The sequence below is a fragment of the Eleutherodactylus coqui genome, chromosome 2 (assembly GCF_035609145.1).
Source record: "Eleutherodactylus coqui strain aEleCoq1 chromosome 2, aEleCoq1.hap1, whole genome shotgun sequence".
Classification (NCBI taxonomy): Eukaryota; Metazoa; Chordata; class Amphibia; order Anura; family Eleutherodactylidae; genus Eleutherodactylus; species Eleutherodactylus coqui.
This window is the reverse complement of record NC_089838.1, coordinates 112,532,231-112,548,722: the sequence shown is the minus strand read 5'-3', so window position 1 is coordinate 112,548,722 and position 16,492 is coordinate 112,532,231. Positions and strand designations below refer to the sequence as shown.

Sequence of the window (16,492 nt, the reverse complement as noted above, 5' to 3'; positions counted from 1 at the left end):
CTACTTGCAGGGCTCCATTTATGGTTGGAATTCCATGTAGTTAGAAAACTTCCCGGATTATCAACTCCACGATGTGCTCGGCGGTGGGAATTCTTTTGATGGGGATGAAGTGAGCCATCTTTATAGTCGTTCCTTGACAACAAGAATGGTCATCCCTCTCGAGGGAGGCAGATCCACAATGAAGTCCATAGATATAGACCCCCATTGCCTGAATGGAACTGGAACGGGCTGTAGAAAACCGAGAGGGCGAGCTCGTGGCGTCTTGTTTTGAGCACATACTTCACAATAGGTGACATACCTCTTCACATCCCTCCTGCAGTCAGGCCACCAGAAGAGACAGAGCAAGAGTTCCAAATTCTTTGTGACCCCAAGGGGACCGACAAGCTGGCAATCATGGACTAGTTTAAGGACTTTGAGTCGACCAGCCTTGGTGACATAGAGTTGGTCTTTTTGCTTCCACAGTCCATTTCGGAAAAACAAGCCCCACATTTTTAGAGGGATGTCTTAAGAAAGGGTCACTTTCGTATCCTTCTTTAAGGTTTGCTAGTAGGTTTTCTGTGTGCGCAATGCCCAAAAAATTTCTTGGGGACAGAATAGTGCAATTTGTGTTTGACCCCATCCTCCAGACACTGAAAAAAATCCTGGACAAGACTCCGCCTTGCCATTCCTGGAACAAAATTGGTAGGAGACTACAAAGTTGAACCTGGAGAAAAACAGGGCTCATCATGCTTGTCTTGCCAATAACCTCTTGGCTGTACGGAAAAATTCTACGTTTTTATGGCCAGTAAGGATTGTTACTGGGTAATGGGCTCCTTCCAAAAGGTGTCTCCATTCGGTGAAAACAACTTTGATGGCCAGAAGCTCCTTGTTTCCGGCGTCATAGTTTTTCTCTGCGGATGACAAGGTATACAACAGAAATACAAAGTTGCATCCTTTCCCCGATTCGTTGTGACAAGATAGCTCCAACAGCAGAGTCGGAGGTGTCTACTTCAACGATAAAGGGTAATTTTGGGTTTCAGAGCCTTCAGTTTCTCTAAAGCCACTTGTACCTCTGGGGACCAAGAAAAGCTTGTGCTTTTTTTGTGAGGGAGGTGATAGGAAAGATGACCTTTGAGAAATTCTTAATAAATCTTCTGTAAAAATTAGCAAATCCGATAAGGTGCTGTATCTCCTTTACATTTCTTGAAGTAGGCAAATTAGTGATAGCTTTAAAGGGGTTGTCTCGCGAAAGCAAGTGGGGTTATACACTTCTGTATGGCCATATTAATGCACTTTGTAATATACATCGTGCATTAAATATGAGCCATACAGAAGTTATTCACTTACCTTCCCTGCGCTGGCGTCCCCGTCTCCATGGCTCCGTCTAACTTCAGCGTCTAATCGCCCGATTAGACACGCTTGCGCAGAAGGGTGTTTTGCCTTCGGGTCTGTCCGTCAGCAGCGGCTTCTGGCTCCGCCCCCTTCTACGCATCATCGCTTAGCTCCGCCCCATCACGTGTGTCGATTCCAGCCTCCTGATTGGCTGGAATCGGCACACGTGATGGGGCGGAGCTACGCGATGACACGTAGAAGGGGGCGGAGCCAGAACGCCGCTCGTGCCAGACCGAGCCGAAGGCAGAAGACCCTTCTGCACAAGTTAGACGGAGCCATGGAGACGGGGACGCCAGCGCAGGGAAGGTAAGTGAATAATTTCTGTATGGCTCATATTTAATGCACGATGTATATTACAAAGTGCATTAATATGGCCATACAGAAGTGTATAACCCCACTTGCTTTCGCGAGACAACCCCTTTAATCTTGTGGGGTATATATTCAGGCCATTTGGAAAGCTAATGTTTCCCAGGAATTGCATCCAGGTCTGTTCAAACTCGCACTTCTCTAGTTTGATGTAGAGTTGATTCTCTTCAGGTTGATTCTCCAATTTATCAGAGATGATAAGGATGTCATTGAGATATGCCACCAGGAATTGGTCCAATAGTTCTCGAAATATGTAGTTGATGAAATGCTGGAAAGTAGTGGGAGCATTGCAGAGACCGAACGGCATTGCCAGATATTCAAAATAGCTATACCTTGTTCTAAATGCAGTCTTCCATTCATTCCCTAGGCAAATCCGTACAATGTTATAAACCCCTCTTAGGTCTAGTTTGGTGAAGATCTTAGCAGAGTGGAGTCCCTCTAGTAACTCAGAAATCAAGCAGTTAAGCAATTCTTAATCATAATCTTATTTAATTCCCTGTAATCAATACATGGTCGCAGGGTTGAGTCACTCTTTTCCACGAAGAATATGGGCGCCCCAGCCAGGAAAGAAGGTGGTCAAATGAACCCTTTTTTCAACTTTTTGTCCAGGTATTCTTGGAGTACCTTCAACTCTGATTCTGAAAGGTTGTAGATCCACCCGAAGGGAATAGAAGCTCCAGGGAGTAACTCCACTGGGCAATAATAGGGCTGATGAGGTGGTAGTCAGTCAGTCTTCTTCTTGTTGCAGACATCCCTGAACATTTGGTACTGAACTGGTAACTTCTCACAGTCCTGCTGACAATCCTTAGGATCTTGTACTGGTTTAGGGGCAAATGGTGCCATCTGGTAGCTCTCTTTACAGTCATCTGAATAGATGGCAATGGTCTTTGATTCCCAGTTGATAAAAGGATTATGAGTGGAGAACCAGGGGAGCCTGAAAATTATCGGAAATTTAGGGGATGAGATGGGCTGAAAGCTGATTATTTCTTGATGGTCAGATTTCATGCAGAGCTCCAGTTTGATTGTCTCCTGTGTCACTGGTACCGAGGACAACGGTTACACATTTCCATATCAACAGGAATGGGCTTTGGTCTTGTTGTAATGTTTTTGTCAAGACCAAATATTAAGTCCATGAAGTTTCCTCCTGCTGCTGAATCTAACATCACTGAGCACTGTATCCTCTGACTTCCCATTAAGATATTTATGGGGAGGACAATATGGTGAAGCAGAGAAAGAGTTGTTTGGCAGCATTTCCTTGTGGGTTGGTCGTGGTGTTGACGTTGGTTAGCGCGAGAGTCCGCTGGAACTTATTTGGGCAGTTTAAGGCACAGGTTTTCAGCATGGCGCCTTTCTTTTTTAGTGATGCAAAGGGGTTTACGAATTACATCAACCTGCATAAGTTCTTGTGTGGTTTCTGTACTTGGCTGGGGACTCAACGTGGATTGACTGAAGGAGTAGGTAGGGTTGTCGCCCAAACTCCGCAGGCTCTTCTTTTGCTGCTCGAAAAGCCTCTGGTCTATTCAGATACATAGCTGAATGAAATCTTCCAGGTCACCAGGGGTCTCTACTCTGACAAGTTCATCCTTTACACATTCAGATAATCCCAGTCAAAATTGACTTAGTTGTGCAGTTTCGTTCCACATGGTATCAGTCACACAGCAATGAAATTCTGCTCTATATTCTGTAACGGATCGTTGCCCTTGTCATAAGTTATGTAACCTACCTTCGGCTGTGGCGCAGCGATTCGGATCATCAAAGATTTGACCCATAGTGGTTGTGAAGGCAATGAGGCTATTGAGTAGATGACTGTTGGTCTCTACATATGGCGAGGCTCATGTAAGCCTCTCATCCGTGAGGAGGTTGATGATAAAGAATACCTTTTTTCCATCACTGGTAAACAAAGTGAGCTGCATCTGAAAAGATTTGTCACTGATTCAGGAAACCTCAGTATTGACGATGATCTCTACCGAATTTTGCTGGCAGTGGCATGCGGGCATTTGGCACTAAATTACGCATCACCAGAAGTTGCTTCTGTAATCCTTCGATCTCTCTCTGCATTCCAATAACCCCCTCCTGGTAGGAGGAACAAAACTCTTGGAGCTGACTTGTTTCCTTAGAGTGGCTACTACGGACTCCATTTTAGGGCATGATTATTCTGTAGCAGTTGTGGAGAATGGTCAAGGAAAGCCAGGAGTCAGTATCAGGAGGTCTCATGTTGCGGTACAAATGGAGGATACAGGTAGTGTTGTCAGGAAGGAAGCCAGAGGTCGGTATCAGGAGGTCTTGTTGAAATAGCAGAGGAGTAAAGCTTGATCAAGGCTGTGGAGCCCAACAATCAATAAGTTGAAGGAGTGGCAGGGCCAGGCTTTTATAGTGAGCCTAATCAGGAACAGAGGACTGAATGGCTCAGTAGGGAGAGCTACTGACCAAAGCACAGGAGGTCCCGGGTTTGATATCTGACACTCTGACAGAATTTGCTTAGATTTTAGTCCTCCAGTCTGCAGTGCCTTGGAAGACAATATAAGCATAGAAATCAAACAATCAATAAGAATTTTTAAATGAAAACAAATTACAAAATGTTTTAATTTCCAAAAACACATTGATTAAAAAAAGAAAAAAGTGCAAAGGATTATATAGTCTTTAAGAATACTTTACTCCATAGGAGACACAAATCATAATGGTTGCAGTCATAGTGGGAAATGGATTGTTTTTGCAGAGTCTATACAAGACACAGACCCTGGCAGTTACAATAAGGCTAGGACTACAAAGCAACTTTTGGCTGTGATGAAGATTGTGCAACTAAGGATCTAATAAAAATCAATGTGGGTCATGATGCAACCTTCGAGTAGCCATGACTGAGAATAGAAGATCGCAAAAAATCCAGCAACAGTGGAATTTTTGAAATCTACAGGTTAGAGGCTACTTGTGAGTTGCAATGCAACCCATAATGAGCTCTATTAAATTAGGAAATCAAAGGGCGGTGATCTTTGATTGTGCAATCTGTTTTGTGGCCAAAGTTGACATGTAACATTAGCCTAATGGTACAAGGCTTAGCAGTTACAGTCTCTCGGACATAGACAAATGCTTGTATTCAACTACTTCTGTCAGCCCAATTGAAATTAATAGAACGGTGCCCTCTCTCTTGCATGTGATGTTCCATTCCATTTCCCCTAAGTGTTGGAGATTTGGAGGAGAACAAGGTACAATGCTACATATATTTTGGGAATGCCCAATGTTGGCCAGTTTCTGGTCTGAAGTGTGACGGATCACCTCCAAATTCACAAGCTTCATTCTACCCAAATCACCTGCGCTGTTCTTGCTGCATCTCAACAGGTTACCTGCGTCCACATACAAAGTCGATGGTGCGCCATCTGGTAAACGCAGCAAGAGCATGCATTCCTAGGCTATGGCGGCAGAATGTGTCTCCCTCAATTAAGATGTGGTTTAGAATGGTTAGAGAGATAATGGAGATGGAGGATTTGACAGTTTCAGTAAAAGGTACACAAGATAAATTTGAGAAAATGTGGTTTTATTGGATCGAATCAGAGGTGTGGGGAGTAATGGGTCGGAGATTGACCTTTAATGAGGGTCTTCTTCCCTCTTCACAGGGGTTGTAAAACTCAGGACAAAGCATGATTGCACTTCACACTTGCAATACCATAGATAATACCTGAATGGGCCCACCTCCAGGGGTTTATTGTATGTGTTTCAAGATTTAGCACTTTGTCCTAATCCAGTTGGAGATTTTTGTACCACTGTTTGGGTTGCTGGTTGTCAACTTCTTTGCATTACTTAACAGTGATTTAACTTGTTGTTTTGGAAAAACAGAAAACTTCTAAATAAAGAATTTATTAAAAAAAGAAATTAATGGAACGGACCTCAGCTACCACTCCATTCAAACTTCATGTCACTGTGAGAGGTGCAGTGAACCTGAAGTTAGGAGGAAGGAACACCGAGAACCCAGCTAATCAGACTTTTTATCACCTATCTTATAGATAGGTGATAAAAGTCAATCTTTAGAATACTGCTTTAAGGTACAGATGTTGCTACGTCAATAGTGTAGTGCACCGAACATTTGTATGCTATTTGCATATAGTGGCTGCTCCAGCACTTTATGAATAAGCGTGGCCCTATGCTAACAATGTATCCGTGTCCTGAACATTGATTTGACAATTGCTACATCTATACCCTTAGCGAAATGCCACAATATTTTTTCCTTCTGTTTGGGCTAATGCATTAGAGCACTTATAGAAGTCAATGTTTTATAGTGACAAATGCATGTAAAATGCTAACACTTTATCCTTTGGATTCAATAGCCATGCACGAAAGGTACGAGCCATTAAAGCTTCAAAAATTGCAAAGGCCTTACCTGGGGAAATTACAGAAGGAGTAGAAGCCATACCTGGGACCAATAAATTTAATGCCGATGGGTGAGTAAGCTAAAAGGATGTACCTGTCAGTTATCTGCAAAGAAGCATGATACCTCATGATATATTGGAAGCATACTGCATATTGCAGGCTGCCTACATAAGTCAAATATCTAGGTGGGCCATCCATTTCTCTCCAGAGATGACCCTGAGGCTGGTTTCAGGTGAGCGTATTTTAGCTCCGTATTTGGCCCATGTTTTAGGGAGCAAATGTAATATCTATTCACATGACCATATTTTTTGTGTATGTGCCTCTATAATGCTATTACCTTTTATCGGGCGCAAACGGATCGGTATTTGCCCATATGAAAATGAAATATACAGAGGCAAATGCAGATCAAATACTGATGAAATACAGTTGCAATGTCATCTGTAACATGTCTGCAATACAGATGTGTTATAATACGCTCATCTGAAACTAAATGTCATGCGCTCTAACATACTCGAAGGTACCATGGTCACACTTTCTCAGCTGAAAACACCAGTATTAATGTGAAGACCATACAATTGCTGTGACATTACTTTTATGGGGTTGCTAAGCCAGAAGGATTTACTGTATTTTAGAAGGATTTAGTATAACATCTCTTTATTAAATTACAGAAAACATAACAATTGCTCAATTTTACTTTGGATTGTATCCTGGACTTTATAATCCAACACCTAATCTATTATTATCAGTAAAGTTATTTGTGAATTAAAGGGTTTTTCCGGGCATTTACCATTGGTGATCTATCCTCAGGATAGGTCACCAATAGTTGACTGGTGGGTATTTGCCACTCGGGATCTCTGCCGCTTTGCCGATCCTGTCAGTGCAGTGGAGCTGGATGTCCACCTTGGAGTCGGAGCTGGAAGTGTAATAGAAGGCATTGCTTCCATTGATTTCAAATGGAGTAAAGCCTTTCTGACCCTGATGATGACGTCAAGCCCCACTGCACTGACAATGAGCTAGAGGATCAGCTAATCGGCGGGGATCCCAACAGGCAGATCCCTGTTGATCAGCTGTTAATAACCTATCTTAATGACATATCACCAATAGTAAATCCCTTTAATTTATAAGAAAAAAACAAGAAAATAACGAAAAGACCCTAGTGGCAAATGATTGACTCAAAATGGGGTTGTATTTACTGGAGCTTTGAGATGTTGTTCCATTAAGGATCAATTATTATAACAGATCCTTGGTCCACCTCTGGCAGGCCAGCCCATTTTTCTACCATTCTATGACATCAACTGGGAGAAATTCTGTCCCACTCCTCCATGGAGAATTGCTTCAGTTATGTGATGTTTTCTGCCAGTTTCAAATCCCCACAACTTCTCCAGATTTAGATCTGGGCTATGCCTTGGCCTTTCAAGTATTCACTGGTTTTACTGGACCTATTAGTTTACTTATTTCCTTGTCATGTTGCAAGGTTCAGTTTGGCTGAGCTTTAATGTGGGTCAGTTCATCATATGTTAGTGTCCACCTAAAGGAACATGACACACATGTAATAAGACCATCCTCACAGAGAAAGAGTATGTCCATTGGCAGCTTTGGGTTGTTATTGAGATTTGTACATGTGGTCTTCATAAAACCATCCATTTAGCTTGTAAAATGTAACCCAGTTACTGATTAAAGCCTATTGTGTTGGAAACAGATTTGCAGGGGAATAGTGGGGAATGGTCCTATCTGTATGTTATCATAGTGCTCCTGCAGCTGGGGGACTGCTTGTGATTGAATTATGTTAGAAAATATCTGTATTGAGTAATTCATTAATTTACGGTGTTCTGTTCTAGTATATTGGCTATTTCATAATGCATCTTCTTAACTTTACTATAGCGCCAATCCGATTTTGAATATTGAGCTGGACCTGGGCACAGATTTGTCAAGTTCTAGCAGTGACAGAATCAGGTAAGGACTGAAATTGCTCTTATACAACACATTCTGCTAATTCATTTTGGAAGTTATTGAATGGGCCTTACTATTTATGTAAGACGTCTTTATGTTAGTTTTATGTAAATACAGGCAATGTTGCAAATAACAGAGGCCATACAAGGGGTATATTTACATGAAACCTTCAAATTCACAAGGTCAAAAACGCACCAAAAAGCCACCTCAAGAATAGCACACGGTTGTAACACGCCACCGCTTGTGTTCCCCCCATAGGTGAAGTATGTACAATAAATGTTTCACCTGTAAAAAAAAAACCAAAACACGGCCACCACAATACTGTAAAATTGTACCAACCTCGGAAAGCCACACATGACTTATTTGTGTTGCCCATTGCTCCTTCACTTGATGTCTGCACATATTTCCTTAAATGGGAACATTTTCCTTTGGCTGGTATTCCCTCAGATAAAAAAAGTGTACTAACCTGTAAAGTTTCTAGACTACTGCACTATATTCAGACTGTTTCTGTCATTTTTGTTCTATATGACTTATTGTACACAGGACAGGTGCAAGCCATTTGGTGCTCTAGGCAGATAAGGCAAATGGCACCCCCATGTAAAACAACTCCAAAACAACCTTAATAAAAGATGTAAACTCATTTTAGAAGCAGATTTATTCTAAAAAAAAAGATAAAAAGGGATTATACCACCATTACAAGTTATCCCCTACCTACAGGATTAGGGTTAACCTGCTGATTGGTGGGAGTTGCACTGCACAGACCCCTGCTGTCCTTGATAATAGAGGTCCCGTGTTCTCTGTTCCCCTCACTGTGCAGTTACTGCACCCCCCACCCCCCCAGGGAGGAGGAGACTGAATAGAGCGCTTGTCGCGCAAGCACACTAACATTCCATTCACTTTCAATGGACTTGCAGAGATACCCAAGCGGTATGTACTTGTGTATTTCCGTCATTTGCATTGAAATTAATGAAGCTCTGACTGAATGCTCATCCAGTACTCTTGCCATTTGTCCACCCTTTGCCTTCTCTTCCCCTGTGCCATCACTTGTCCAATTTTTGCTACTTTCCTCCTCAGCCACCACTTGTCTTCCTCCCCGTGCAACCACTGGCCCAATCTCCCCATGGGTCCTTCTTTCCCACCACTTTTCCTCTCCATTGCCCTCTCTCCGCTGTGTCCCAATCTACCCCTCATCCCCATATCCTCTTCTCCCTCAATGTGACCACTTGCCTCACCCAGTGCCCCCCTCTTCCCCGACCCCTCTTCCACCACTTTTCCCCTGCCCCCCCTCTATCCCCTCAGCCGGTCAGATAAACCTTTGTGGCCTGGACCTCCGGGAGCCTCTGCCCATACTCTTTTGTGCAGATAGCAATGAGCACTTTCCTATGACCAATCAGCTCTTCCATTAGAAGGAAAGTGCTCATTACTATCTGCACAAGAGTCAAGTTGATAATGTTGTTTGCTGGGGTGCAGCATTTGTACAGGCAGGCTGCTAGGTAGAGCAGCACCTTATAATATCGCATCATAAAGGGTCAGGAATCCTAGAACATTACTACTATGGTAGTCACTGGCCAAGGAGCGCTTTGACTTTCCTATGTTGGAAGCGCTCATTTTCAACTTGACTGGACTGGTGCATGCAGGCAAAGCAGCACTGTGACTCAAGATTTAGCAATGGCGCTTGGCTGCTGCTACCTGTCTGAATTGGGGGCTGGTTGTTTGTCTGACACAGCAGCCGGCACTGGGCTCTGAAGTGCTGCAGCTGCTGTCAGACTGATGATGTCTGCTGCTGAGCTGAGTGACTGACCAGCACCTGCGCTGGTAAGAGGCAGTGAGGGGATAGGCGGCACTGCAACGCCAGAGTTAATAATTATTAACTTATTTTTTGATTGAAAATGTACTCCTTCACACCCCCCGGCCTGATATACGATGGAGCCCTAGGCGGTCACCTACCTCTTCCTATCCTTCATCCCAGCCCTGAACGCACACATAGATGTTTCTATGTTATATCCTCTTCCACTTCTTTTTTCTTGAATGCATATAGTAGGTGATATGTAAGATTACAATTCGGAATCAGTACTGAAAATTCACAATAAATTACAGTACAATACATGGGGATGTCTTTTTTAAAACATTATGTAGTGGAAAAAAATCCACATAGAGTTAACCCTTTCCAATCCACTGTCTGACGTCTAAAGACATTATGATTTAAGTCTGTACAGCTCCGATGTTGTCAATAAAAGTTTAAAACCGTGTGGTACTAGTCTCCACCAACCATTCATGTACCTTGCCATGCCTCCTTCCCCTTCTATTCTACAGATGTATTCACCCATCCTACCTTTTTCACAGGCTTAACAGATAGTGGACATTTTTTAAAATTCCTGGACAACGCCTTATTTGTAAATAAAAAAAGAGTGAAATTAGTATACTTTTGTGGACTATACAAGGTGTAAATTCTATGATGACTAGAGATGAGCGAACGTACTCGGATAAGCACTACTCGTCCGAGTAATGTGCTTTATCCGAGTATCGCTGTACTCGTGCTGAAAGATTCGGGGCGCTCCGCTGCTGACAGGTGAGTCGCAGCGGGGAGCGGGGCAGAGCGGGCGGGAGAGAAGGAGAGAAAGATCTCCCCTCCGTTCCTCCCCGCTCTCCCCTGCAGCTTCCCGCTCCGCAGCGCGTCCCGAATCTTTCAGCACGAGTACAGCGGTACTCGGATAAGGCACATTACTCGGACGAGTAGTGCTTATCCGAGTACGTTCGCTCATCTCTAATGATGACATTTTTCATCAACCTGCTTTCCTAGAACAAAAGTCAGTTTGTAACTCCTGATCTCTTTTAAAAATGTGAATATATGTGTTTAATTGTCCCTTATTGGTTAGGATCTTGTCCTTGTCCTCAAGGCTCATAGACATCTTCTATCCTTATTAATACAGCATAGTTACATTATATCTTATTTTTTAACAGTATCAATTCTAATTACGACAATATACTTGAAAACAAAAATACAATTTCTCAGGTGAGTGGCAATAATACTGTATATTAAAACATGAATTTATTACATATTCTTTCTACCTTACTGTGTACCCATATTCCTTGGATTGCGATTTGAGTATTTCCACTTCTGCTTGAAGTACATGAGGAAACTTGTGTAGGACACAGTTCACATTGCATTTGTAAGCCCATCTATGGTTTCCATCCCAGGGTTCTGTCTGAATGCAAGAAATGGTACCAAAAGGTAGTGTTTAGAGATGAGCGTGTATACTCGCTAAAGGCAATTGCTCGAGCGAGCATTGCCCTTAGCGAGTACCTGCCTGCTCGAGACAAAAGGTTCGGGTGACGGCGGTGGGCAGGGAGCTGCGGGGGAGAGCGGGGCGGAATGGAGGGGAGATCTCTCTCTCCCTCTCCCCCCCCCCCCGGCTCCCTCCTGCTGACAGCCGCTATTCACCGCTCCCCCGCGCCGACACCCGAACATTTCGTCTCGAGTGGGCAGGTACTCGCTAAAGGCAATGCTCGCTTTAGCAATTGCCTTTAGTGTGTATACTCGCTCATCTCTAGTAGTGTTAAATTCACGTGGGACTTTTAAAAAGCGACATCTGGACCTTTAAGGGCATTAAAAAAAATTTTCAGTAACTCCTTCAAACCACGCACGTGTACAGGCTTTATCTAAAAAGGTAAAGATGACAAATAGGAAGGCGTAACAAATTGTGCACCTCTAAATAGAACCTCTGCGCCTTACACAACCGGCCTCAGTCACAAGAGTCTGTAAAAAGAGTGTACAACCCAGACAGAAAAGATGGCAAGAGTCAGCAGGAGAAGAGAAAACTAATACAGATAGTGTCATACTCAGGAGAAAGTCAGCACAACATAAAGACGACATAGTGCATAACATAACATATGAACACAACTCAGAAGTCATGCATGTCACCAATACAACCAAAGCAGTATGGAGCCACCACACCCACAGTACAAGGGGAAGGAGCACCAGGCATCACCCACCTAGCATTGAAGGAACACCGTGGCCAGCAGCACCAGCCTACATCACGCACAAGAACATACAATGCTTGGAAGCTGCACCTGCAAAGGAATAAGGAGAAACTTGCAGGTGTATGCACCTGTGCGGTCACCGTACCACACACTACTTGATGCATGCTCCCCAGAACGCAAGGAGGGGAGGGACAACAGGTGTCCGAACCATCTTCAGGGAATTCGGTGGAATACACTCCAAACAACGCATGCAAAGACACCATATTCTGAGCAAACACCAGAAACAAACACAACAGTCATGAGACTAACAAACACACCTGACCGCCTGTAACACAGACGTGTCACTAAGATAATATTACCCCTCTTTTAAAACCGGGGGGCTTTATGTTACATACATATGGGCAAGTGAGCACCGGGCCCACATGAATGTTACCATGGATGGAGAACACCAGGTGAAACAACCACCAATTAACCCCTCTGCCTACCTTCTACAACGGAAGATGACCAAGGACCCACCTGAGCAGGGACACTGCCCCAATAGGGGGCAGCCAAGCGGTCTTTGGATCTGGGCCCTTGTTGTCCCTAGGAACCCATGCACCCAGGCTAGGACGCATACACATGCCATCACCAACAGGGACAACTGGACAAGATAAGAAGACACACAGATCCAAAATCACAGCATACAACGGCCAACATGCAAACACTAACAGCAGATGTTAATGCTATAAATGGCAGGTATTTCGAGACATTTTGGCCAAAATATGGAAGCTAGTGGGCCACGTCACAGCTCCTGGCAATACCGCTAGTCCCTACACTAACCATGAGTCCAGCAACATAACCAAACAAAATCACAAGACACAAACCTTTCTTGCAACCACCACACATAGAGCCTGCTTACATAACACAGAGAGAGAAATGAGAACAGAGAAAGCTGAACACACCCACACCTGGGAAGACAGCTTTTATGTGCACTGACCTAGAGTGATTGGTTGACTGGAGACACACACACACCCAGCCAGCACAATCCCCACACCTGAGCAGGAAAGTTTCAGGGCACCTGTAATACAACAGATCTCAGGAGACAGACATGGCAGGTACAAGCTTTGGTCTCCATCTAAGCAGGTTTCCATTCATTTTCAGAATTTTAGGTGGACAGAATAGTGTAATTGATTATACTGTGCACTTTTGCTCTCTGTTTAACAATGCAAGCCTATGGTTCTATCCAGGTGTTTTGTCTGAATGCTGTTTTTAACATAAATGTACAGCTGAAGAGTATTACTGGGCTAAACTTTGTCACTACCGGATCACCACTCTGAGCACAAGCTTCTTTTATATCAGTTTGGAAGTTACAAACAGCTATGTTTCGGGGCTCCTTCCCCTTTAGCAGACCTCGTGAGCCTGATGAATGGGGAGAAGCCCCAAAACATACCTGCTGATGGTGCGGGGACCGCGCCCCATGAGTTCTCTCTTGTCTGCTTCCTTGGACTATATAAAAATACTGACTTCACGATTGCACTACGGTGATTATACAAGTTATGCAATTTTGAAACTATCAAATTTATTTAAAAGAAACTTGAATAAGAAGATTCTTGTGTCGCTTTATTTGCTACATATGAATGCTGTTTTCGGCATTTCTGACTGGGCTTCTGGATGGAAAGCAAAGATGGATTCCAAAACACAATGTAAACCTGGCCTAATTACTTATCATGTCTGCTATGATTTGACAAAAGTAATGGAGTCTTAGGATATGTTTAAAGGCTTTGACAGACGAACGTGTGCGCAAATACGCTCACCGCAACAGAGCGTATTTGCACATAAACAAGGGTTGTACTCCGGGTCACACCTCAGGTAAATATTGGCTGTAGATCAGTAGGGAGTTATGAAATGCACCACATTCTTTTTGCAGTGTTTTTGGGTCCATAACATGCCCTTAGTTTGCTACTTTTCATGCAGTTTCCATAAAGAAAAAAAACATCTGGAAAATTTGCATGTGTGTATAAAAAAAAACTTCACTCAAAAAAGGCTGCAAAAACCAAATTCATTATATTTTTTACCAGCCAGTAAAAAACTGCTACAAAAATTGTGAAGGAAGCCTTAAAAAGGATCGGTCATTTCTGTTTTAGTAAATCACTGTATTCCCCATAAAACGACAATTTGGGAGACTCTTTTTCTGGAATTTTGTGTTATGCCGTTCCTCCTTCCTTTATATGTATGAATACATTGAAAATTTGGTGTAACCTCTCCCTTGTCAATGGGACATGTCTATACATACTCGGCCCCGTCTGTGCTGGCAGTGTCAGACTATCGGCAAGGGAAGGGAAATGAAAGCAGGGAATAGAGCTCTGCTGCAATATGTACACCCTGGAGGTGCTGTGAAGTGGAAGGGGGGGGGGGGGGGAGTTAAACAACCAATATATTGACATCGCTGTTGTTCTTCAGGAAGTAGTCCAGGTCCACCTGAGAGCCTACCTCCAACCCTGACCATTTGGTACCGATTTTGAAGTGTGTTTTATTGTAAATTTCTGTGTGGAATTCTCCCCCTCATTGAGGAGAAGTGAATTCCACTTTTAGAAGTTGAATTTCGCACTGTATGTCAATTTCCGTACGGGTTTTGCACAGATTATTCCCACAGCTTGGGGACGAGATTTTCAAAATCTTATGCACTTTCATGCTACTGCAAATATAGCGGAATTTCGCAGCAAGTCTGCCCCATCTGGACTCCCCTAAGAGCGCTCAATAAAAAAAACTTACATCCAAGACAATCCCTTTAACCCCTTAAAACGCCACAGGGCGTAACTGTACCTCCTGGCTGCAGGGTGCGTAACGCAACAGGACATACACTTACGCAAGATCAGAAGAGATCCAGTGCCATCTGGCAGCGTGAGCCGCCTGTCAATGATAGCTGGCTTCCTGGTGCAACAGCGGGGATGCATCAGGACAGCAACCTCTGCTGTCAACCCCTGACATGCCACAATCTATGTAGATCGTGGCATGTAAAGGGCTCACAGAGTAAGCGCAATCCCTCTGTGATGTCATTAGACCCCCGCGATGTAATCGCAAACGGCCGACGGGTTGCCATGGCAACAGGACGCCAGATACAGGCTTTGCCATTGCCTATGATCGCTATTACAAGCGATAAGGCATTGACGAACAGAAGTCCTGCAATGCTTCATCATAGTGATCATAGGCATTATGGTATAAGTCCTCTACAGGGAAATGAATAGTGTAAAAAAAAAAGATAAAAATAGGGTAAAAAAATGCTTTAAAAAACCTTTTTTTGTGCTTTTTTCCCCCTATAAGTGTAAAAAAAAGATTTTTAAAAATTAAAAGCCCACATATTTGGTATCGTCATATCTGTAACGACTTGTACAACAAATTGAAAACAGTCCTGCACGACAACCCCCCCCCCCTAAAAAACAGAGGCAAAATGCTTATTTTTTTCATCTTGCCTCCCAAAAAATGCGATACAAGTGATAAAAAAAAGCTGGTACCCATAAAAACTACAGCTCGTCACACAAAAAGTAGAGCTCCATCCATGGTAAAATAAAAAAGTTATAGGACTTTGAATGCAACGATCTTAGAAAAAAAAATCCCCAAAAAAGGGTTTTTATTGAGGAAAAACCTAAAAAGAAAAAATAAATAAATTTGGTATCGTTTTAATTGTACCGACCCACAAAAAAAAATGTGTCACTTAAGCTGCATGATTAATGCTGTAATAATAATAATAAAAAAAACAATGGCAGAATTGATGCGTTTTCTCTCCCTGCTATCATAAAAAAATTTATTAAAAATTTTAAAATATATTCTTATGTACCCAAAAATGGCACCAATAAAAACTACAGTTTGGCACGCAAAAACAAGCCCTTGATGCCCGGAATACCCTTGTGAGAGTTTATACCACTTTACCCTTTTCATTAGTTGTCAGAATTTCCCCTATAAGTATTGTTTTATGTATTCGTGATCCTCTAACAGCTTCATTTTTATATGCAGAACATGGACGATGATACAAGTTCCCTCTCTAAAGATAGTGGAGTTGTGAATGAGCCTCTAGCAGCTGCTCTTGGTGGCAGGGAGTATATTTCCTACTGCAACTCAACTCTAGACACCAGTGACTTGTGATGTATCTGTAGTATGGGACATGAAGCCTGAAGTCTCTCTGAACTATGTAGCAAAACACAATCTAGTCTTCAATTCACTTCATGCTGTGGAGAGGATGACTATAATGTTTCTCAATGAGAATACTGAGAGGAAGTGAAGGAAATGTCTGCGAATGTCTCCGATTACTACATGACCTTGCATATCTCCTGTACCGAGGACGTCTCTAGTACATGTACTGGATGCATGCAAATTAGTGGGCAAGACATCTTGTGGGCTTCATTATAAAGAATAATTGCAATATGAATCACTGTACAAATTATTGCATTATGTGTGAATTGTTTAATAATACTGTGTTTCCCTGAAAATA

The 16,492-nt window shown here is 42.9% G+C and overlaps 1 protein-coding gene across 1 annotated transcript in view; it reads left to right on the top strand.

Moving 5' to 3' along the window:
- The window catches only part of CDHR2 (cadherin related family member 2), a 147,391-nt gene extending 131,118 nt beyond the window's left edge, over nucleotides 1-16,273 (top strand). Inside the window, exons 31-34 of the mRNA XM_066589286.1 lie at nucleotides 6,054-6,167; nucleotides 7,978-8,049; nucleotides 11,008-11,059; nucleotides 16,018-16,273. Coding sequence (XP_066445383.1) covers nucleotides 6,054-6,167; nucleotides 7,978-8,049; nucleotides 11,008-11,059; nucleotides 16,018-16,146 — 367 coding nt within the window. The 3' untranslated portion in view covers nucleotides 16,147-16,273. The remainder of the gene's footprint in view (nucleotides 1-6,053; nucleotides 6,168-7,977; nucleotides 8,050-11,007; nucleotides 11,060-16,017) is intronic.
- The last annotated feature ends 219 nt before the right edge of the window (nucleotides 16,274-16,492 follow it).